Source organism: Heloderma suspectum, chromosome 4, assembly GCF_057233095.1.
Source record: "Heloderma suspectum isolate Gila_16-S chromosome 4, 16-S_ref, whole genome shotgun sequence".
Classification (NCBI taxonomy): domain Eukaryota; kingdom Metazoa; phylum Chordata; class Lepidosauria; order Squamata; family Helodermatidae; genus Heloderma; species Heloderma suspectum.
Window position 1 is genome coordinate 41,553,621 of NC_139461.1, and position 23,795 is coordinate 41,577,415.

The 23,795-nt window shown below is 42.4% G+C and overlaps 1 protein-coding gene across 1 annotated transcript in view; it reads right to left on the reverse strand.

Annotated features, from left to right (window-relative positions):
* MATN2 (matrilin 2) overlaps window positions 1–23,795 on the reverse strand; it is a 78,374-nt gene that overhangs the window by 22,316 nt on the left and 32,263 nt on the right. Inside the window, exons 6-13 of the mRNA XM_084849061.1 lie at window positions 19,293–19,415; window positions 16,769–16,891; window positions 15,496–15,618; window positions 9,274–9,396; window positions 3,551–3,673; window positions 2,979–3,101; window positions 544–666; window positions 328–450 (exon numbers count right to left, since the gene is read on the reverse strand). Of these exons, the coding sequence (XP_084705187.1) occupies window positions 328–450; window positions 544–666; window positions 2,979–3,101; window positions 3,551–3,673; window positions 9,274–9,396; window positions 15,496–15,618; window positions 16,769–16,891; window positions 19,293–19,415 (984 nt within the window). The remainder of the gene's footprint in view (window positions 1–327; window positions 451–543; window positions 667–2,978; window positions 3,102–3,550; window positions 3,674–9,273; window positions 9,397–15,495; window positions 15,619–16,768; window positions 16,892–19,292; window positions 19,416–23,795) is intronic.

The window sequence follows — 23,795 nt, forward strand, 5'->3', positions numbered from 1 at the left end:
GATCAAATATTATTGATCATTTTCTGTAGTTATGAATGATTCCTACCCCCCAAATCTATTGAATACATTAACAGAAAAATAGAGATGAAGGGGGATTTGATCATAGAAGGAAATCTGTTTGAAATTCAGAAGTGGATACTTTAGTTCCGATCTTCTCTTCTGGTGTATACTGGAGGAGAGGGAAGGGGGGAGTGCTTGAGCCTGAGGCTTCAGCGGGTTCATTTACATATCACTTAACTATCATTTAGCATTACTTCTGAGCCAGGTCTGCATTTCTACAAATAAATGGACAATTAAATCAATTGGGGGGCAATTCAAATTACTTACTTCTACATGTTTTCCCATCCTCCTTTAATATAAATCCTTCATGGCATTTGCAGGTGTATGAATCATCACTATTAACACAGACATGTTCACAGCCATGGTCAATGGAATTGCAGACATCTTGATCTGAGAACAGTTAAGGGAGTTTTCTGGTTAAAACTTTTCTACAGATGCAACCGATTACAAGCATTATCTTCTGTTAAAGATAAATCTGCTTACTTCTGCAGGTCTTCCCATCTTCCCTTAATACAAATCCCTCATGGCACTTGCAGATATAGGAGTAATCACTGTTGACACACAGGTGCTCACAGCCATGACCAACTGATTTGCAGAGGTCTTTACCTGAGGGTAATTTAGATAATTCATACAGTTTGCTATTTGAAACAAATGAAAATAAAGAAAGACTAATGTATCAAAGATTAGGTATGATTAAAATCACATCCTGCTTTCATGCAATTGTCAAAATGAAAGTACATGATAAATAGAGTACTCTTCACTGTAATTTCTGTAAGTTTTCACATCCTCACTTAGTATGAATACTTCCTAGCATTGCAGATGTAAGAACTATTGTATTTATTGACACAAACATGTTCACAGCCATAGCCAATTGACCTGTAGACATTTGTTAATGAAGACTTCAGATAAGGAATGGTCAACTGGTGGACCACCAGCTGGCAGAATACAGCCAACAAGCTAGTTCCATTGAGTTCCCCAGCACCTTCCCAGCCCTCTCGCTAACATCAGGAGGAATGGGAAGCTGCATTCCAAATTGCCTCATAAGCAGCATGCAACTAGTCAAAGGAGCATGCATGTCCTAATCCAGGGGTGGACAATCTGTTTGAAATTGAGGGCTGCAATCCCACATGGGAAAGTGTTTAGGGGCCACAGACTGCCAGCGATGGGCAGGTCCAAAGCCAGTAATGGATGGTGACACCCTTTTCTCTCTTTTCTCTCTTTCTTACTCATTCGCGCTCTCGCTCTCTCACACACACTCACACACAAACACTCTCTCTCTCTCTCTCTCTCTCTCACACACACACACACACACACACAGCCTCCCACCACCTCCAGCAAAAATAGCAATCTGGGATATATCAAGATCGGGGGGTGGGGTGGAGGAGATGAAAGCCTTCTCACCCATCAATCCCAGTGAAGACTCTGTTTCCGTATTGCTATTAGAAGCACAGAAACAGCCATATTGGCTGCACCGAGATTGCTGGGGCAGGGCAAAATTAAAGCCCAATGAAGATTGCTGAACTTTGGAACAGCAGTCTTTGCTGGCCAGCTGATGGGCAACAGAGAAAAGTGGGAGGGGCTCTCTAGGGCTATGCAGGCCATCAGGAGAGCAGCTGAGGACCACATTTGGCTTGTGGTCCATGGGTTGCTCACCTATGTGCTAGTTGTTTTGAAACACAGAGAATACAAAGATATTAGTTGAGGGGGAAAAGAATGCAGTATCTTTCTCCTTCCCTCATTTGCTGAGAACATAATTGCACATGACAAGAATCTACGAGGAAAAAAAGATGTGCAAGGACACTCACATTCCCAGCTTCTGCAGTTTCTTGTAACACAAAAAGGAAACATTTGCATTTTCCCAGTGGGAAAATACACAGGGTGTCACTACACGAGTGATTTATTGCATGCTTGTGATTGGTCACTCGTGGAATTTTGCGGGTCCAACATGACATCATCAACCTCCAAATATGCATTGTCTTGCACATATTTGCCCCGTTTTCAGGCTTTCAAAAAGATCAGAGATAAAAGCTAATGGCACCATATCAACAGTGTGTTTTGCCGGCTTAGCACCCTGAACTTGCTGAGGAAAGACTTTCCTCAGTTCAAACCACATGTCTCTTGATCGTTGATGGGAGGGAGAAGAGAGTAAAATGCCTCCCTGCAACAACAGATCTGATCCCCCACCCCACCAAGCTCAGAATCAAGTCCTCTGTTGATTCAGAGCACCCCATTAAGTTCATTGAGGCTTACAAGTAAGTGGGTTGCAGACTTACAGCATGATCTTATGTCTACTCAGAAGTAAGTAGCATTGACTTCAAGAAAGTACACCTAAGGCTGCGGCGAAACAGTACAGCCCAAATTAAGCCACAAAAGCAAGACTCCCCCCCCCCCGCTCCTTTGCAGACATGCCAGGGAGGGAGGGAGGTGTTTCCTCTATGCAAACCATGTGTCTGCTGTACAAAGAAGTCCATCGTAATCCCATAAAGAAAGCAAAAGCAGAAAGCCCCATAAGTTCCAGTTGCAAACAGCAAGAAGACATAAGCATGAGTTCACTCTTGCAACAGCTAAAGAAAAGAGGTTGAAAGATCAGGGTCATGCCTAGACCACCATTTCCTATGCTACAAGATGGGTGCTATAGTGTACAATTGGAAGTATGGGAAGTATCTATGCAGAAGGCAGGTACTATATCTCCCCATCCCTGGACACCCACATTTTCACCATAGGATCCAGATGAATAATCTGTACAGTCTTCACTGGTCCTCCACCTACCAACCACACCCCCTTAGCTGAGTAGACAAAGATGAACTAAAGTACATCACACACCTGAGCTGCAGGGAGGGAAGTGCTGAAACAGCACTCCCAGCCTCTAAAACCAGAGCCTTTAGAATGAACAGGCCATTTAAGGAATTCTTGCTTACTTCTGCAGGTTTTCCCATCTTCCCTTAGTATGAATCCCTGATGACACTTGCAGACATAGGAATGGCCATCACTGACACAAAGGTGCTCACATCCATGGTCCACCGATTTACAGACATCTCTACCTGAAAACAGTCAATGCATTTTGTTTTGTAACACGCATTTATAACACATGAACAACATTTTAAAAGATCAACGCGAAGACTGCAAAATCCGCTGCTCAGCTTCCCAACAGTTCTTCCCTCATAATTTTTTATGATTATAAACTGCCCAGAGGGCATCTGACAATTGGGCAGTATATAAATGTAATGAATAAATCCCAAGTTTGGTTCAGGATCCACATTCCCATTCATCACTTCACAAAAATGCTTAAGATGGGGAAAAAACTTACTAGTCAAGTTTGCAAGCATTATTCTCCCATTGGGAATTCTTTAACTGATGGGAGAGGTGGTTACCCACAGCAATAGCTGCAGTGATATCTACTGCTTATGTTGCTTATCTATATCATAAAGTGCAAATGTAAGGACTAAAATATACAGAAACAAATTAAGTAGGCTGGGAAAATCAAGCTTACGTTTACAGGTTTTCCCATCACTATGCAGCACGTATCCTTCAATGCATTGGCAAGTGTAAGATCTTTCACTATTCACACACAAATGTTCACAGCCATGGTCACTCAGCAAACAGTAGTCCACTCCTAAGGAAGTAAGGGTGTAAATATTATTCATTTATATAGCACCAGCTATGCATATGCCATTCAACAGAGAATGAGAGGACAGGTCCTATCCCAGAAGACTTACAATCTAAAAACAGACACACAGGAAGCAGCAGAGAAAGAAGAGGGAAATGAAGGCAGGGGTAAACAGGATAGGATAGAAAAAGTTTCTAAAGATTTGTCATGATTTAGCCTTTTCTGTACAGACTGTAACTGGAAAGAAGAAAAAAAGTTTCCTCCTGTGCCACATTTTATTTTATTTTGGGGAAAATGTCTGCACTTTCAGTTTAGTGCACACAGACAGAAGACAGTGGTCCCATAAAGATGGCTCTGAGCCAAAACTTTATGTGTGTTCCAACATCTTGAGTTCCTGTGCATTTAAAGTTGGGCTGGCTTGAAATGATTAATTCACACCGAAATGGATTGTTTCAATTCATCGATAGTTCAGCAAAATGGCAACTTAAATAAGAATGTATTACAAAAACTCAAAGATGCTTTTGAAACTTAATCCAAACAAAACGGAAGTGTTTTTGGTGGATGGGTTGTCTGACTCGGGTTTGTTGTACCACCAGTTCTGGATAGGGTTGTACTCTCCTTAAATGATCAAATCTGTATTTTAGGGGTGCTCTGTGACCCAGCACTCATGTTAAATGCACAGGTGGCATCAGTGTCAAGGGGAACCTTTTTCCAGCTTCAGTTGGTTTGCCAACCACAACCCTTCTTGTTGAAGTTAGATCTTGCCACAATCATTCATGGCTTCATTATCTCCAGGTTGGACTACTGTAACACATTTTACATGGGACTGCCCTTGAAAAGCGCTTGGAAGCCGCAAATGGTTGAAAATGCTGTGACCAGGATGCTGATTATAGCTAAGCATTTTGAACATATTATGCCCCTTATTTGTTTGTTTTAAATTTTCTATACTGGCTTTCATTCACAAAAACTGGGTTTCAGGGTGGTATATAAAGATAAAATAACATATAAACTATAAAGCACAGTAAGACATCAATCCATACAATTTAGGGAGCAATCCTATGGCGGCTAGTCAGCGGCTAGATGGCTATGGGATATGACGATTTCCAGGAACCGACCTCAGAGCCCATGCTCCAAGGTCGGTTCCCTGAGAACTGACCTTCCCCCGCTCCCGCGCTGCCTCGCAAACAGCTCGGAACGGTCCCGCACTCCGCACTCGGAAGAGGAGCGCAGAGCAGTGAAAACGGGGCGTTGCTGGGGGCATTCCAGGGCGGGGAAGGTGGAAATGTCGGTATGACACATCCAACATGTTGTCTGGCACTCGTTTTCCCCGCTCTGCCTTCCTGCAGCTAGACAACCGAAATTGGCTGTCTAGCTGCAAATGCAGGGTGGCTGAAGTGCAGAGGGGATGATCCCTCCGTGCTTCTCCTGCCCTGCACTGGATAGGTGGTAGCCCCAAGTTCGGAGGAGGCCGCCTATCCCGGTAGGATTGCTCCCTTAGAGGGATAACAACTTCTCAACCAGCTAAAACCCATATAAACAGATTAAAATGCCTGGACAAATAAAAACATTTTAGCCTGGCATTTAAAAGGGCTTTCTGATCTTAATGGTGTCGGAGCGAATATGAGTGACTTTACCCTCAAAGTGCCTCCAAGGGCTCCAACACATCCTATTTTGTTTGATTTGCTTTGGATGCCTGTTTGTTTCTGGGCTTAATTCAAGGTGCTGGTTTTAACAAGTGATGGGGAATGAAATTTGTTCAGTTGTATCCAAATGTACCAAATTTGCACTACCCAAACCTGTACATGAACTGGAACACAGTTAAACATCGATTACTGTACTTCCTGAAATTTGCAATCAAAGTTCTCACATCAAACAAATGTGTACAAAAATGTGTTTAGTATGGAAAACTGTGCATAAAAAGAGAACCAGCAGCCAGGGCACATATAACAGAGAAGTCTGCACAAAAATGCTTTATCTTAGAGAAAAATGTCTGTAAAACTATGTGTAATTTGAAAAAATACAAAGAAAATGTGTGCATTTTGAGAAAAGTTCATGGAAATACATATGAATTTTCATGTGGACTTTAAAAAAAATCACAAACTGCAGCAGGAGGAGAGAGGACAGGGAAACACTCAAGACTGAGGCTGTGCTTGGACTTGCCAAGGGTCATGCCCATAACACTAAGTCATGGTTTGGCATTACATGCAAAATGGCCTTTCATGACAATTAAATGATAATGCCCAGGAAATTTTTAGCAGCTCAACAGGAAAGCTGAGGTAGAATAGAGTCTGTTTCTAAATAATGAGTGAGGCAAATTGGCAAGTAAAAATAATATCCAGGAGGAATAATCATACAATCAGAGTTTAACACACAGAAGTCCAACAGTAAAAGTACAAATTTAGAGCTCTTGATGGAAATCCCAAGTGCTGCCTAGAGGAAAAGAAAACACCAGGATGAATAAACATTTTTCCTAATACTCAGGAAGGAGCTCTTTCCACTGGTAGATTGATAAAACTATTTCAACAAGCCAGTTGCTTTTTTGGTTAGCATGGATTGAAATAGACACATTGGGCTGGATTCGAATAGCTGATACTAAAATGCTGTACTTCCTAAGCTTATTTTTCCACTTTTCCTCTAAGCTACAGCCTCGAATTTTCTATTTTAGCTGCTCAACCACAGGATCTTGCCAGATGGTTAAAAACATACCAGGATTTTATCTTTAACAACATATTTTTGCTAGTTCTGATCCAAAACCAGTAGTAGCATAATGGTTCATACCCAAACAATGACTGGATAGCACTGTTGCATTGGCAATAATCATATTGCTTGATCCTGCTTTTGGGGAGGAAACAGGGCTGGTTGAGTACTCCAACAGGAGAGCCCATGTGGTATACTGGCTGGAGTATAGGGAGTTCTGGTGTTTAAAAGAGAACAGTTTTCCCTTCCATTCTGAGTATTTTCCAGCACCCTGACTCAAAAAGATTCCATTTCTCCTGAAAAGCAAAGCTGGTACAGGACTGATCATGAAGGGCTAAATAGGTTGCAGTGTATACCAGTTTTCCTCTATCGGAATGGGCAAAAGGAGCAGTTCCAACCTCTATTCAGCAGTCATGGGAACTCTGGAATGCGTACATGCCCAATTCCCATCCAGGTCCAATCTAATCAAAGTCTCATTGTACAACTATTGATTGGCTTCTTAGAGCCCTAAACAGGAATGGCCACTGTACAGGAAATACTATATCCACTGTAAAATCCAAGGAAAAAAACCCTCAATCACCCCTCCATTTTGTTCAACAAGCAGAGGACAAGTTTTCCTCTTACATACCTGGCAATAGCTCTCCCAGAACCATCCCATTTTTGGTAAGCTTTTTAATACCAGACCCTATAACTGCTTTGTTACACCAGAAATTTGGAGAGTTCCTCCTAGCCCTCCATAGGGTTCCTTCTTCCTCCAAGACCTATTTCTTCCCCTTTCCTCAAATGCCCTTCCAAGGTTCAATAGCTCCCAGTTGGTGTCCATCTGCAATGAATCATTGTCCTCTGCTTCCAGATAGAACATAAGAAAGAATAGTAACAATTCCTCCTTTTGTCTTCCAGGTACATTCTTCCTCTTGCTCATTCCATTTTCATTCTTTTCGTCATTGCATACACACACCCTGCCCCTCTTTCTATGAAACTGAAGTCTATTGCTATATTTCAAAAATCCCATTTTATATGAAAGCTTTGGAGCTTCACCGCAAGAGGCTAAAATCCTACGTCCTTACCAGGGCTTCTGCTTCTGGATTCTTTGTGGGATTAAGATCAGCTCCTTTACTCGAGCAGACACATGCTTTGAATTGGGGAATTCCTTTCTCAGCAAGTTCTATATGTTTCATTTTACAGTCACTAGATGGCACTATGGTTATAGCGGAACTGTGCAATTACACACAGCCGATATATTGGATTAATGTTCCTTATCAGATTATTTCTGATCTTTTAAAAAGTGGGATAATGGTCAGAAAGCATGGAAGAGACCCTGGAGGTTGACAACATCATGTAAAAGACCTGCAAACTTCTGTGAGTGACCAATCACGAGCGTGCAATAAAAGCCTCATGTAGAAATACTTTTGGTCTCTTACTGTATACTTCCCACTTCCTCTTTTCCCCTAGCTCGTCTGCCAAGGTACATGCTTCCTCTATGGGTTTAATCCAATCACTACTGGTTTAATCTCAATGATGCACATGTTTTTCCCTCACTTATTTTCATAATAAACCATCTTATTCAGTATCCTAAACTCTGGTTTGTTGTCTCTCTGTTTATTCTCCTTTCTGAGCGCCTTAATTCATCTACAGTGCACCGTGACTCAAGGTTAAATATCCCAATGCATGTTGTCCAGGTACATGTATTGGCATACACATATAGATGAGAACACGTAGTAACACTGGGTTCAAATTTCTGCTCATCTTTGAAGCTCATTGCTAGTCTTGAGCCAGTTATGCCTAGGGCATCTCTACACAAGGCTTTTATCGTGTGCTTGTGCTTGGTCACTCAAAGAAGGTTACGCATCCTTTACACAATGTCATCAACCTCCAGGGTCTCTCCTGTGCTTTATAAACTTTATCCAAGGTTTTTTTTTTTTAGATTAGGGAAAGTCCGGCATTTTTTCTAGAAGTGTGACAACAGCCGCGTGTAATTGCGCAATTCCGCTATACCACAGTGCCATCTAGTGGCTGTATAATGAAACATACAGAACTTGCATAGAAAGGAAATCCCCCCCCCAAAAAAAGCACATGTAAAGGAGCCAATCTTAATCCCACAAAGAATCTGGAAGCAGAAGCCCCAGTAAAGGTGCAGGATAAAACCCTGGTGTAGAGAAGCCCCCAGAGTCTAACCTATCTTGGAAGCTGTTGTGGGTACTGCCTAGAGGAAAGTATTGGTGTGAATGTATTGATGCAATGTGGCTTTGCATAGCTTCAGTTCAAACAACAACAAAATGGTGGAAAAGAGTGCAGCATGTGCATGAGAACCTTAAAATAAAGGTTAGTACTGCAATATCACACTGGTGAAGCGGTGACAGTCATGTGGACATTAAAATGTTTTTTAAGGAAGAAAGTATTTAAATCTACAAAAGGAAGGGGAGTGCAGCACTTTGCATGCTGTGCTAGTTCTCTATTTGAACAACATTTTTACACTGTGCATTTTTATGGGAGCAACATCCTTTAATTTATAGTCCGTTCCATTCTACCACATCATTATGCTGCGTGTGTAGACCAGGTTCCAGATATACTAGCTAGGGTAGAATTGCATTTGTCCAGCAGCCACACTATTCCTACTAGTCACTTTAAGTTGGGTTTAAGACCTATACTGATAATGCTAGAAGATGCCTTTCAGCTTCTGAAAGTCAGGAAAAAAACAGATGTCATTTTCAGTTTTAAAGGCTAGCCTAGCATTTGGGACTATGAAACTTGGTTTCTGTTTATTTGTCCAGTATTCCCAACTGTCTGCTTTAACTATGGATGCCACAAAGTAGAGTACATGTTATAATCTTGAGCTTTCCAAGAAAATATAAGCACCATTTTGTTTTTCTCTGGTTAATTCTACATAATACCTCAGTCAAGAGACTTACGTGAACATGTCTTCAGATCCACATTAATGATAAATCCTTCAGAACACTGACAAACATAGGACTCCCTGGTGTTCAGGCACAGTTGCTCACACCCATGGTTGGACTCAGCACAATGGTCTACTCCTGAACAGGTATGTATTAGCAATGAAAGAGAAAGCATTGGAATTTTCAAGCATTAAAACCCAGATGCTAAAAATCCAGTAAGAGCAATCACCAATTACTGCTGTTGTGAATGGTCACTTTATCTTAAGCTTTACATAGAATTGCCATAGACTGTACTTCGTGCATTGCTATTTGGCCCCATTTTTAAAAAAATCTGCCCCCTTTATACTCATCCCAATAGAAGAGCAAGACCACAAGATATGCATGCAACAAAGATTTGTTAAGGCTTGAAGTCTGGATTGTGTCTTACGAGAAGGAGCAACTAGGAGGTGCAGCTGATACGTGCTTTATGAATGTACATTTTTCTGTTTGCTGGCTCGGGTAGCACAGAGCAAATAACTTTTGTTTGGAAAAAAAACAACTAGATCAAGGGCGGGGGGCGGGGGAAGGAAACGGGGAAAAACCCTCTTTCAAACAAGCTGCTCTATTAACCTTTTGCTAGTTGACATCCTTTTCTGTTGTTATGCCCCACTCTTAGAGCCATTTCAAATCTGCAAACAGCCTCCAGGTGATTTCTCTAAACTATCCCTGCATACAGGAATGGAGCGGAGGGGTGCACTGTATGAGCTTGTGCTCCACAGATGCACTCCCTCTGTGATTTCCATGACTGTAGTAGAGGTTATTCACTTGTGTGAACTACTCTTGAGGCCAAACCAGATGGGACATTGAGAGATCAATGACTGGATCTCCTGCATATTTTTTAGTGGTGAATGCAACTGAGCAAAGGTGATTTTGGTTGGGGCTGCTAGGGGAGTTTTGTTTTAAACAAAGCCTTTCGTTGCACCATTTCCCCACATGAAATTGCCCTCCTGGAGTGGCTTTTTAGCAAATATGAGAAACCTAAAGGTACCATAGAGGATCTTATTAACTGCATCACTCCAGAGCAGTTACATTGTTTAGTTTACAGAGGGGCAATTCTTTAGAAATGCAAAAAATATGTGCCAGCTGAATTAAATGTAGCAGTTATGTTATAGGGTTCCTTGTCATCCAAGGCAGAACCAGGTAGCATAACAGTGCAGCACTACTTGCCAGATGCAACAATGGCCTGGTCTGCCCAATAGCCATGGTGGGTTGCAGTGTGTGCCAGTGCATGCCGGTCAATTTTTGAATATTCAAGCTGCGGCTGCAGCTTGTTGTGTTGTAAGAACCCAGCAACGGTGGGTTGTTGACATGGTTAACAAATCACCCACAACCCTAAAGCAGCCCATGGGTTGTAGGTGGTTGGTTAACTACACCAACAACCTACCCTTGCCAGGTTTGCCTGACACAAAAAGCCACGGTCGCAGCTAAAGCAGCCCATGGGTTGTGGGTAGTTTGTTAACCACACCAACAACCCACCCTTGTCAGATTCACATGACACAACAAGCCATGGTTGCAGCTTGAATATGCAAAATGGGTTCCCACACAAGCTGCTAAGCCCTGGGGGTTAATTAGTGTGGCTTAGTGTACAAACAGGCTGTAAGCTTTTCTGCACTAAACCCAGTCCATAGAAGTGGGCTGTCCATTAAGAAAACCCTATTTCCTAATAATTTAATAACAGAAGTAAATGAGTTTACACCTGAGAAACAGGGAAAGAAAGCAATAAATGGAAGAAGAGATAAAGAGAAATGAGAAATCTGATTGATTTATCTCTACTCCATGATGTATTACACATGCAACTAAAAAAACTCTACAAAATATGTGACTGCTTTCTGAGACAAACCCTTCTCCATAATAGTCTAATGTTGGTTCTTTCTTAATAATGCATAACAATTTTTTAGGAAACTTTCCAAAATTAACATCCTACATATACTGTTGGCTGAAGTTCTTGTTCATTGTAGTAGTAAGTTCCAGTTGGTTTATTCCCTCTTTTTCCATGAGTTCACTCATCATAAACAGAGGAGTTCTCAAAGACAGTTATACAAGGGAAAATGTGAAAAAAAACCATCCTAGAATAAACAAACAATTGCACATAGTGGTGATGAACATGCACAGATTAGTACTATACTTTAACAATAGAGGTGCCAGTGAAATGGTTGATACCAGGTCTAGTAACAACGGGCAGTATCCAATGGGGCCATTGAGCAAGTGGCCCTCCTGCCGATTCTGTTGCACAAGCAGGTCCCACTGCTTGTGTAACAGAGATTTAATGTTTCCGATAGAAAGCCCTGAAATTAGTAGAAACACTCGTTTTTGGATCAGGACAGGTCAGCAGGGCCACATGGCATCAATTTCATTGTTTGCTCGGTAGGAACTGTGCAGTATTAGCACTGCGAATTAACAACTGGGGCAGTAGATGGGAGGGTTAAAGCAGGAAGAGCAGAGGGCACACAGCTGGGGAGGAGGGTGTGTGACTGGCATGTAGGACTTGCTTGTGAGTAGACGTTCATAACAAACCCTGCATACACATTTCTGTGGCAGGCAGGCAAGCAGGCAGATTGAGCAGGCACTGAGAGCAGGAAGTGCTTCTCAGTACATGTTTATGAAATCATCTGCCCTGGCACCCACCCTTTCTCAACTTTGCAGCTTCGAATCAACAGGCATCCACCGTTTCTCAGCTGTGTTCCTTTGTAGCTGCATGTCTCCACCCTCAAGCTCGACTACGTAAAGTGAGGGCAGCAACGTGGAACTGAAGGCAATGAGTTACTTCCTGGTAGTCATGTTTGCCCCTCTGCTTTCCCCCCGCCCCCACCCCAGGCTATTTTCCCTTCCACCAATCAGCGCGGTTTCCACCAGCCCACTTCTTCATGCCTCTGTAACTGCGGAGTTGCGAGGGAGGAGGGGCATCACTAACTACGCTGCGATTTCAATCTGAGAAAGGGACAGACAGCTCAACCCCCCGCAATGAACTCGAAACTAGGGATGTCAGAGAATTCCGCGACGGATCTCGGTGAGGCTGAATGCCAGTGCATTCGGCCCCCTGAAATCCATCGCGGAATGGTCTGCCACCCCCCCGCGGATCCCCCCGGGACGAGACTTACCTGGGGCGGATGTTAGCGATGCCCACTACGCTATTTGTGTTCCCCTTTCTTTTCTTCGTCTTAGTCTACGTAAATATTGACGTAGACTAAGACAGCGAAAAATAAGGAATGCAAATGGCAGCGGCCGTAGCCGCCGCCATTTGCATACGCAGTTGTTGTTTTTTTACCCAGAGCCCTCCGCAGCCGAAAATCTGGCTGCGGATGGCCCTGGCCTGGGCCTGGCCGGCTGCTCCACGGAGCCACCGCAGAGCACAGCCAGCCGTCGAGGATTCCGGGGGGGAGGACTGGATCATCTCCCCCCCCCATCGAGGTTTCCGGGGAAAGGGATGGAATGCCTCCCCCCACACCATGAACAGAATCCGCAAAAAGGTAAGTCACTTTCGTACATCCCTACTTGAAACAAGTGAAAAATCTGCAGCAAGTGGACTCTGAGAAAATCCAAATTTCTCTGTGAAAACCATGATTGGGCTGCGAAGCAGGGACTGTGTCATCTGTCACAAATATCTTCCCTTTGAAGCGGCACTGGGGCAAATGGCTCATGTAGGTGGGGCCCAGATCTCCCTTATGTGAGCTCTACTGACCTATCCTGATCCAGAAACAAGCATTTCTGATTATTTCCAGAATTTCTTTTAGAACAGCTAGCTTTCTGACCCATTCTAGAAATGAGAAATCTTCCCTTGTTTTGACATCTTAATGTGGAAATTTTAAAAAAATTAATAGAAAAAAAGTTAAAGCCAGAGGGCAGTATCTAATACTGATGCTGTGCTCCTGCTTGATCTGTTGTGCAAGTCAAACCTATCGCTCATGCAACAGAAAGCTAGCTGTTCTAAAAGCAATTCTGGAAATAAGCAGAAATGCTTGTTTCTGGATCAGGATAGTTCAGCAGAGCTTCCTTCTGCAAGGAAAAAGGAAAGGTTCCTCCTGTGCAAGCACCGAGTCATTACTGACCCCTAGAAGGACGCCGCTTGCACTGGCGTTTTCATGGCAGACTGTAGCGGGGTGGTTTGCCATTGCCTTCCCCAGTCGTGACTATCTTTCCCCCAGCAAGCTGGGTCCTCATTTTACCGACCTCGGAAGGATGGAGGGCTGAGTCAACCTGAGCTGGCTACCCGAGACCCAGCTTCTGCTGGGATCGAACTCAGGTCGTGGGGAGAGTTTCGGTTGCAATACTGCCACCTACCACTCTGAGCCACATGAGGCTCTTCCTTCTGCAAACTCAGCTGATTTGCCCCATTTCAGAAATGAGTGTTTCCATTTATTTGCAGCTGCTCCTGGAACTGCTAGCTTAGGTGGATCCCACCTGTGTGCATGAAGGATTGGAGACATTTTTTTCCAAAAGTTATTTGTGGTGCCTAGATTCTTGAATGCCTACAACTATCTCAGCACAATCCTAAAGGAAGTTCAAAGGGAAAGTCAAGAGGGTAAAATCTCTCCAGAATGATTGGAGATTACTCAAAACCACAATAATAGATGCTGAGCTAGAATGTATACCACAAGTCAGGAAAGGTAGCATAAAGTCCAAGAGATCACCAGCATGGTTAATATTTAGTGTCAAGGAACTTAGAGAAAAAGTCTTGCCCAAATGAAGAGAACAAAAAGGAACACAAACTGGCACAAAGAAAATGCAAGCATAAAATAAAGGATGCAAAAAAAGAATTTTGAGGAGCATATTGCTAAAAACATTAAGACCAACATGAGCCCAAGAAAGGGAGTGTTTTGACTTGGCTCTCTGCCCATACTATCTCGCCAAAATCAAGCATAGCTGAGGCAGATAAGGGTGGGGCTGGGAAAGGAGAGAAGTCCAAAGAGTAGGAAAGAAAGTTGTAGCTATATAAACCCCAGGGAACTTGGAAGAAGGTGGAGAGAAAGAAGATGACTGATTAAATGAGAGAAGATAGCAAGGAAGCATCAAAGGAATGACTGGACTCCCAGTATTAATTAAATGTTTCCTCAGCTCTCTCCTATGGTGAGCTGGGACCCCTAGGTCTAAAACTGAGACCTGGAGCAGTTCCAATCCCTGTCCTCTGGTGTAAGAAGGGGCTTAGAACACTCTGAGGGGTTGAAATCTTGAGGGGGGATCCCCACAACCAACAATAAAAAAAATCTTTGAATATATCAGAAGCAGGTAACTGGCTGAGGAGGCAGTTAGACCATTGGATGACAATGGAGTTAAAGGCGTATTAATGGAAAATAAGGCAATCTTAGAAAAACTGAATGAATTATTTTCATCTGTTTTCACTGCGGAAGATGTAGGGCAGATATTCATGCCTGAACTGATATTTTCAAGAAGGGAGTCTGAGGGACTGAAACAAACAGTGGTGACAACAAATGAAGTTCTAGACCTTATTGACAAAGTGAAAACAAACAAATTACCAGGTCCAGGTGGTATTCATCCACCCTTAGAGAACTCAAACGTGAAATTGCTGATCTTCTAACAAAAATATGTAACATGACCCTAGGAGTGGCCTCTGCATGACAAGACTGGAGAATGCCCAGTTTAACACCAATTTTTAAAGGGAGCTTTCCCAGATTGTTTAATCCATGAACAATCTGCTTTTTATAATATGCTTTTTGCAAATTAATAAATATTTATGTGAATAACTGGGGAAAGAAAATACAGCAGAAAAGTACTCTCCATATATTGTAAAATATGCTTTTAAATGCACTACTATTAAGAGAAACACAATATAATATGTGGAGTTGCAAACATGAATCAAGAGCTGTTTTTGTATCAGAGATGTTTGAAGAAAGGAAATGGAGAGGGCCAGAAACAGCAAACAAAATGGAAAAGTGCGTTCTCATTGTTTTGGTTATTGGCTACACTTTCAGAAATAATGGCCTCAACTGTGCCCAGCAATAAGTTCTTCCTCTTTCTAGAACTTTGTAGCAAGTTTGTTAACTGTCAGGTAAAAAAAAAAACATATTTAAGTCACTTGCTAGCATTACCTCAGTTAACACTGACACTTGCTGCAGTTACACAAGCACACATTTATAAACATTCTAGGAGGAGTACATATTTATAAACTTCTTTGGAAGTTTGTTCATTTCAGAACTCAGTCCAATATGCCAGTTAATTCTCCAGAATGTCTGACATACTCACTTCTGCATGTTTTGTGGTCACGGTTCAGGGTGTATCCAGTTTGACATCTGCACACATATGAGTCTTCAGTAATAACACATTCATGTTCACAGCCATGTTTTCCCAAAGCACAGACATTTATTCCTGTGGAAAGAAAAGACTAATAAACACGTTAGGTAACAATGCTGGAAAGTAAAGGAACTTTTAAAATAATAATTAAAAATCTCACATTTCAATTTGTTCCCAGCCAAAAGTGAAATAGAGAGATAATTAAAGGCTTCTGAGGAAAACCATGCAAGGGGGAGTATCAGCAGGAGAGGGGCTTCCAAAACGTTCAGGCTGCTAGTGAGAAGGTCTGCATACTTCAAATCTTGGGCAAGTGTAGAGGTCCGCTGTTGATGGTGACACCTGCTGAGGCCCACCACTGATGGTGATGGCTATTGGGGGTCTCTGTCTCAGGCGCTTGGTGACCACAGTTGCCAATGCCATCTTAATTTTCCCAAAATGCAATGCCTGGAAAGTCCATTGTTCTGGTGCACTGTGGATAAAGAATGGCATATACCACAAAAACACAGTGGCTGCCGGTGAGAGCTTCCATGTTCTGTGGCAGGTGCCATTGTTTTTACTCACATTGCACTGGAACAGAATTTCTGAGACATTTGGGAAAATTAAGACTGGTGCTGCAATTTGGCAGTCAGGAGCCCACTGAACTGCACATTGCTGAGGGTCCATTCAACCCTGGAGCCAGCTTTGAATCTTAGGGTGGCTTCTGCCATGTTAGAGTCTTCAGTTTGTTTGTATACAAGTGTTGCTCTCCAAAGTGCATGGGCCCGATAATTTCTGGTCACATGACTTTGGACAAAAGCCTGTACCAGTTATTATCTGTTAAAATAAGATAAAATGTAACATGCTAGATCCTCCACTCCAACCAGTCAAGGCTTTGCCATCAAAAGCCAGTGCAATTTTTTAAAGTTACACATTGTTTTTGAAAGTTGTAGGCTTCAGTTTTGGTGGAACTCCAAGAGAACAGAGTTCCACAGATGTGGGGCAACTGCCTAGGATGCCTCTTTATGCCATGTGGTGCTATAACATGGCACAGAGATGGTACATCTGTGTGCATGGAGGTGGTTGGTTTAGGGATTATAATGAGGACACGGGGAGGGAGTGGGTTCTTAGGCATTTTCAAAAGTTATAAATGAAAAGGGAAGAGATCAGCATAACTGAAAAAAGGCTGTAACAGTGACGTTGAGAAGTAAAAGCAGGTGAACTTACTGTACACTTTAGGACAACATACTTTTGCAAGTTCTCTTATCTGGATTAAGAGTAAATCCTTGCTGGCATTTGCAGAAGTAGGATTCATCTGTATTGACACACTCCTGCTGACAGCCATGATTTTGAAAAGCACAGTAGTCTGGTCCTGAATATTGGGAAAACATTTTTTAAAGGACAGTAGTAGAAAGTACAAAAAGTTAGCAGACTGTAATCATAGAATCATAGAACAGTAGGGTTGGAAGGGGCCTACAAGGCCATCGAGTCCAACCCCCTGCTCAATACAGGAATCCACGTCAGAGCATCCCTGACAGATGACTGTCCAGCCTCGTCTTGAACGCCTCCAGTGTGGGAGAGCCCACTACCTCCCTACGTCATTGGTTCCATTGTCGTCTTGCTCTAACAGTCAGGACGTTTTTCCTGATGTTCAGCCGGAATCTGGCTTCCTGTAATTTGAGCCCATTATTCCATGTCCTGCACTCTGGGATGATCGAGAAGAGATCCTGGCTTTCCTCTTTGTGACAACCTTTCAAGTACTTGAAGAGCACTATCATATCTCCCCTCAGTCTTCTCTTCGCAAGGCTAAACATGCCCAGTTCTTTCAGTCTCTCCTCATAGGGCTTTGTTTCCAGTCCCCTGATAATCTTTGTTGCCCTCCTCTGAACCCTCTCCAGATTGTCTGCATCCTTCTTAAAGTGTGGTGCCCAGAACTGGACATAGTACTCCAGGTGAGGCCTAACCAGTGCTGAGTAGAGGGGAACTAGTACTTCCTAGGTTTTGGAAGCTATGCTTCTATTAATGCAGCCCAAATCTTTAATCAAAACAAGTGCCTAAGCTTTAGTTAGCATGTCCCACCCCCCTCTCCCCTGGAGATTTGTCTGAAAGTAGGGTATTCTCTTTTCATAAATATTACAATAATGCAGAATGCTTTTGGGATTCCCTATAAATATGGGAACATAATATACAAATATATATTGTTGTAAGATTGGTAGTTTGGACATGAAAGTATTAATGGTGATGACTGTCTTTATAGTCCTACTACAGTTGCCAAGTACTTTTCTTTTGGTAGGGAGACTGGATGATTGCTCTCAGTAGCTGGCCTTCTGAATGGCTAGGAAATTACTGTAAGCAAGATTTCTCTGTTGCCAACCCAGCTAAGGTTGATGTAATCTAGGTGCCTGTGTGTAACAGGCATTAAGCAGTTTGAGAGAGACAGAGAGAGAGAGCTGAGTCTGGGCTTTGTAAGCATTTTAGGGTGCTGACTGTCTCCCTGGAGAACTGAATGGGAGCTGTGGTCCTTGGCTGTTTGTTTGAGTGTTTAAACTATGACTCCATCTGTGTTCAACCTTTACATCGGTAAATAAACACAAATATTACAAAACACCAAGAAGTCTCTAGTGGCCTTCAAAAGGAAATGAAACCTGGGTAGGAACTGCACTCCTGGAAATTCTCACCACTGTATAAAATGTGTCCCATATGTGACCTATTGCCCACAAAACTCCTTCCTTTACTATCCTCACTGTGGGATCTTTCCTTTGCATGTTCTATTTCTCTGTCTCCTTTTTTATAGGGTGGCTAAATCTAGCACTTGGATCTCTTTTTCTTTCATTGAGAACAAGTGCTCACTGCAGCTATAGGTACTGATCCTTAAAGGGGTGAGGAAACAGCAGCTTCTTTTGCTAATGCATCACCTTCATTGTTCCAGGTAGCAGCATTGGTGTCTTTGCAGGAATGGCTTTTTGTGTATATTTCCAACATCAGACCATTACTCCTGGCTCCTCCCAGCCACTGTGGAGGTTTCTGCAGTGGCTTCCTCTATGAAGTCAGACATCCGACCATGTAGGCAGGGGGTGGGGGGGGAATGGGTGTTTTGGTGACGTGCTGGGTGGTGACCGAGATCCTAAACTCTCCCACATCCCAACCATGTCCTTGTCCCCAGGAAACACTTAGACGCACTCAACAGCGTGTATAAATGTTTCCCTGCCATTGCCAGCAACGGACAGAAGAACAATACTGCAAGTCCCGCTTCACACCAACTTCCACCCTGTTGCCAACAGGGCATATAAAGGAATAGAACGAGAGGAGGCTGGTGGCTCCTATGTCAGTGGGATGGCGGATCCACTCTGGATTTCAGTCAGAACTCTAAAGAAGCTATCCAAAGTGCTGAACCCTATCCCCAAAATGGGTTCAGAACCTTGGATAGCCCCATTAGAATTCTGACTGGTTCTGACTGAAACCCAGAGCAGATTCACTGCCTCACTGACATAGGAAATAGGAGCCACAAGCCTCTACTGAATGGAGCACTTCTGTATCACACCACTCCAGGGAAAGCATAGAATTGCTCTCTCAGAGATCTTTCCTGGCACCTTCTGCCTGAGATCCTTTTCATTGGAGATGTCAGGGTTTGAATCTGGGACCTTTGTATGCAAAGGAGAATGTGCTCTGCCATTGAGATATGGCCCCTTCTCTTAGATATGGTGGTAAACATGTATTTGCCACTCGTTACATATCTATTTTGAAAGAAGAAACAATACATGTGGATAACTTACGTCTGCAAGTTTTTTTATCTTTATTGAGAATGAACCCTTTGTGGCATTGACAGTAGTAGGAGTCTTCAGTATTAACACACTTGTGTTGACAGCCTTGGTTATTCAAAGCACAGTAGTCCACAACTGAAAAACAAACAAGAGCAAATTTTAAGACAAGCTTGCTCAGGTATTGAACTTTACAACTGAATGTATATAACACAGGCAGTACCTAAGGCTTCAGACAAGATGTGTATTTTTATTTAGCCATTACAACTGAATTCAATTTGGACTGCAGTGCCACACTCAAAAAGCATAGCGCCTCTTTAAAACTGACCTTCCCATCTATATTATTGCTATAATCCTGTTGGAGCAGCTGACATGGACTTCATTCTAGGGCATATTCAGGTAGTGGTTTCCCATACCTCAGGTTGGGAAGGCAGGAAGTGCCCTATGGAAAGGGAAGAACTTCCTTGAAGTACTCAGAAGCTAACTACATGACCTACACAATGCACACTTTCCTGTATAAGTCCCTATCAGGTGTGTTCTGGTAAGAGGAAAACTGAAGCACTCCACACATCTGGACTGCAGAGGTTGGGAAAATGGAAAAAATGTTCCCATCCCTTGGAATGAGTCCTGCATTCACGAACCCTTAGGTCAGATAGAACACATAGCTGTAGAAATGGTGCTATACTCCATCTCATATATAGCAAACCCCATGTCAGCCATTCTAACAGAGCTTTGAGCGCTAGTGCAGTCAATGAGTTGCTCCATTTCTTGAATACCACAGTACAGGCAAAATAAACTTGACCCTGATTGCTGTGATTAAGCATTAACGTTTCCTTTGTCACTGTACAATTTAGAGAACAATGTACAGTTTAGAAGAAATCTAGGATTTTAACTTCAAATATGGTAGATATTGAACAATATTCTGGAGCTGGCTCCTTTGGTAAGCAGCGATTCGGTTAGGATTAGTCTGCTAGCTCATCGTACAACACTGAAGGCAGAACTACCCATTATACCTGACATGGGTCCACCACCAAAAATGGCATTCTTGTATTGAGTTCTCCCTCTCTCCTATGCAATGTCATAGGATTACTTACCTGGTGTTGTTGCATTAATCCACTGTACATTTTTCGTTCTCTATCAGTGGCAGCCAAGGATGAGAAGTAACAAACATTGGGATGATGCCACAACACTTTTCAATGTTCTGAGAAAGGATGTAACCTCTACAGTTCACACCATGTTTCACCACTGATTATCCTTACCAGTTCTGCCTATCAGAACTTTAATTATGCACCCTAAGTGGGGGAAAGAGGGAGCAAGAGGACATTGACTGAATTGGTGGGGTTGGAACACACATCCTCTCTCAGTGTCTTATGAGCCTTTAAAGGAATGAGTAACTGTCTCCAGTTGGGATCTGGTTACTGTACAGTGAAGCCACTTGCTGTACTGGAAAAACTAGTGTTGTCCATCTATGCTGCCAAGCTTATGATGTAAATCCTGTAAATTATGGCTTAACAGTTCACACTAATTTGGTTACTTATTGTAGTCTTACACCACTTATCCTCCAAAGAGCAGAAAGGGGCATAGATGCTATTTCCCCCATATTTTATTCTTACAACAACCCTGTGAGGTAAGTTGACTGAGACAGAGTAACTAGCTCTAGAGTCACCCAGTGAGCTTAATAGCAGAACAGGGATTTGAACTTGGGTCTTTCCAGTCTAAGTCCAAACCTCTAGCCCAGGGGTCAAAAAGTACAGGCAGCCCCCTCCCCCCGCCCCGGTCTGGCAAGACCCCTCAGGAAAAAAATGGAAAAAAAGGCTCTATAGTTCGTGCCACAGAAACCTCATTCCTTGAACATCCCTGGAGCATCCTAGGCAGCTGTGTTTAAAGGCTCCTGCCTGCTTCCCAGAACACTCTAGGAACAGAGCTTCTATGGCAGGAACCATAAAACCTGTTCCTTTTTTCTGAAAAGCTTCCAGATAAGAACGTGGAACATCAGGCTCCTTCAGCAAGAGAGTGGATTAGAGGAGGCAGAAAGGTTAGCAGCCAAGATTCTTTGGAGGGGGTGGGGGAGGTTGTGAACTGAGGTTTCTGAGAGAAATGTTGGTTTTATCTTATCAAAGCAAGGCCAGGCCTCTGAAATGCTCTTGGGCAAGGACGGGATTTGAGTGAAAGAATTACTGGTATGTGTAAGAGTTGTATGTCTGTGTGTGTGCGTGCGTGCACACACACACACACTTGTACGGCCCTGCCAGACATCCAACACTGCCCTCAGGACTGAAAAGGTTGTGCACCTCTGCTCTAGCCACTACAACACACTGGCTCTTACTGCTCCTTTTCAGCAAGAAGGGAGTGTGGCTGTTATTCCAGTAATTTATATTCTCCAAAGATAAACATATAATAGAGATTTCTTTAAAGGGCACAATACCAAAACAAAACTAATTTGTATGTGAAAGGCATATGCCATTCGATACAAATATTAAATATGGTATATCTGCCCTTGTCCAAGCTCCATTTTCCAAAATTTCTACTGATCAAATGCCTTCTATGTGCCCTGTTGTAAATCTAAAGAAACCTTCTTCAGAACATTCTAAATTGTTTGGATTCCTCTACAGATTTTGGATAAAGCTAAGCTGTATTTATCTCTATAGAGCTTATGCCAGTTTTTACAGAATTATTTAAGCAAAGGCTGAAAACAAAATCACAAAGTAGTTTTTAGAAGATCATTTGGACTAGTCCAAAGACCAGAGTTTTCCTTTTCTTTTTGCCCATGAAAAAGGTGTGTCCTATTTCATATGAACCCTAGAGAATTAAGCCTTGCCATCATTGCCAATTAAGTCATTATGAATTAGTTCCTAGATCCTGGTATATTTCTTCTTACACTTCTAAATAATATTGCTTTTAACTTTTAGAAATGTCAGTTTGTTTTGATTAATGCATTCTCCCTTAATCCCATGATTATAACTCTGCCACAGTTTAGGCAGCCTTGGAAGAATTGACCAAAATATATTTTTTCAGGCAAGCAGATGATAATATTCTTTCACATTATGGGAGTTTCTGTTTACACTGACTTAAAGCAATTGGTTTGAATCTAGGCAATTTAGGCTTTCCATGATGTAGGATGCGTAAACTCTTTCCTGGCAAACGCCTTCCTGTTTCTTGGCGGAAGACTGTAATATGCAACATGATTGAAAAGTAAAGTAATAATCAGTGTTCCCTTAAAAAAACCTCAAGCACAAATTTTCAGTTGCCTCATGAGGCAAAATGATATTGACACCAATCTTCTCTATCCATACCACATTTTAGGAGATGATTTACTGATAGTAATACAGTCATCAAGGTATATTTGAAACAACAAAAGCAATTATTGACTTGCTCCTTTGTCTATAGATGGGGAATATTTTAAAAATCTTTTTGCTTTACATTGTAAAGTACAACATTATTCAACAGTAAGTTTGTCAGGGTCTCTATCTACCTGCTTGCCCTGCAAATGCCCACAAGCTTTAAGGTCCACTAACAACAGAAAAGTAGAGGCATCAATAGGGGGAAAAAAACCTACTTGTGGCTGCCAATGGTGGTTCAGTGATGATGCTGACAACATTTTACAATCAGGGCATGGTGCAGTTGCTGTGCAAAAGTTATTTCTTCTTACGTTCCTAAATTATATTATTTTAATTGGCTAGGTTTTATGTGGGAATTATAACCTATGGACTGGCCCTTAGAGGGTAAAGACTGCAAACCCAACACAGGCTTTGCCCCTTTCTGCAAAGTAATCCTACTGAAAATTAGACTTTTAAATGTCAGTGGTTTTATAACTTCATGGCCTTTATGTTAGGAATAAACTGCATTACAAAAATCAGAACTACCAAACGTTGAAATAATTGATCCTTATTTACAAGGGCAATCTGTACTCTCTCAAGCTACATAAATCTGTGCTCACTCATAAGTGATCTCTTAGTTGTCAACAGAAATATACAAGGGAAAATTGTGGAGTCTGTGTAGATAGCACCACATGATGCAAAGGTGAGCAAAGCCAAATATAGGACGTTATACATTTCTGGTATTCCCCCACATTCCTAGCTGATACTAAGACATCTAACCATGAGCATGAGAAATCCCCATGCACATATGCCCCAATTATCAAATAATGCCAAAAGTCAGAAATGTGGTACTGGAGGTCATACATAGCTTGGTAGTAAAGCACATGTTTTGCATGCATGGATCAACACCAAGCACTTCTAATTAAAAGATATAAAGTAGCAGGACTGGGAGACTTCTCCATCTGAGGGACAGATATTCTAGGGTGGCCATGTGTCCTCTTTTACAGAGGACACTCCAGTATTTGAAAGGTTGGACAAAGAATTGTTTGAAGGGCTGTCCCGTCCAATTCCAGCTTAAAAATAAAGAACCATAAGAGGCTGCCCATCAACAGTACCCGAACAGCAGACTGAAAGGCAGGCACACAGTCCACCTGATCACAGTCATCCACACTATGCTGAGTTTTACTATATTTCCACTTAA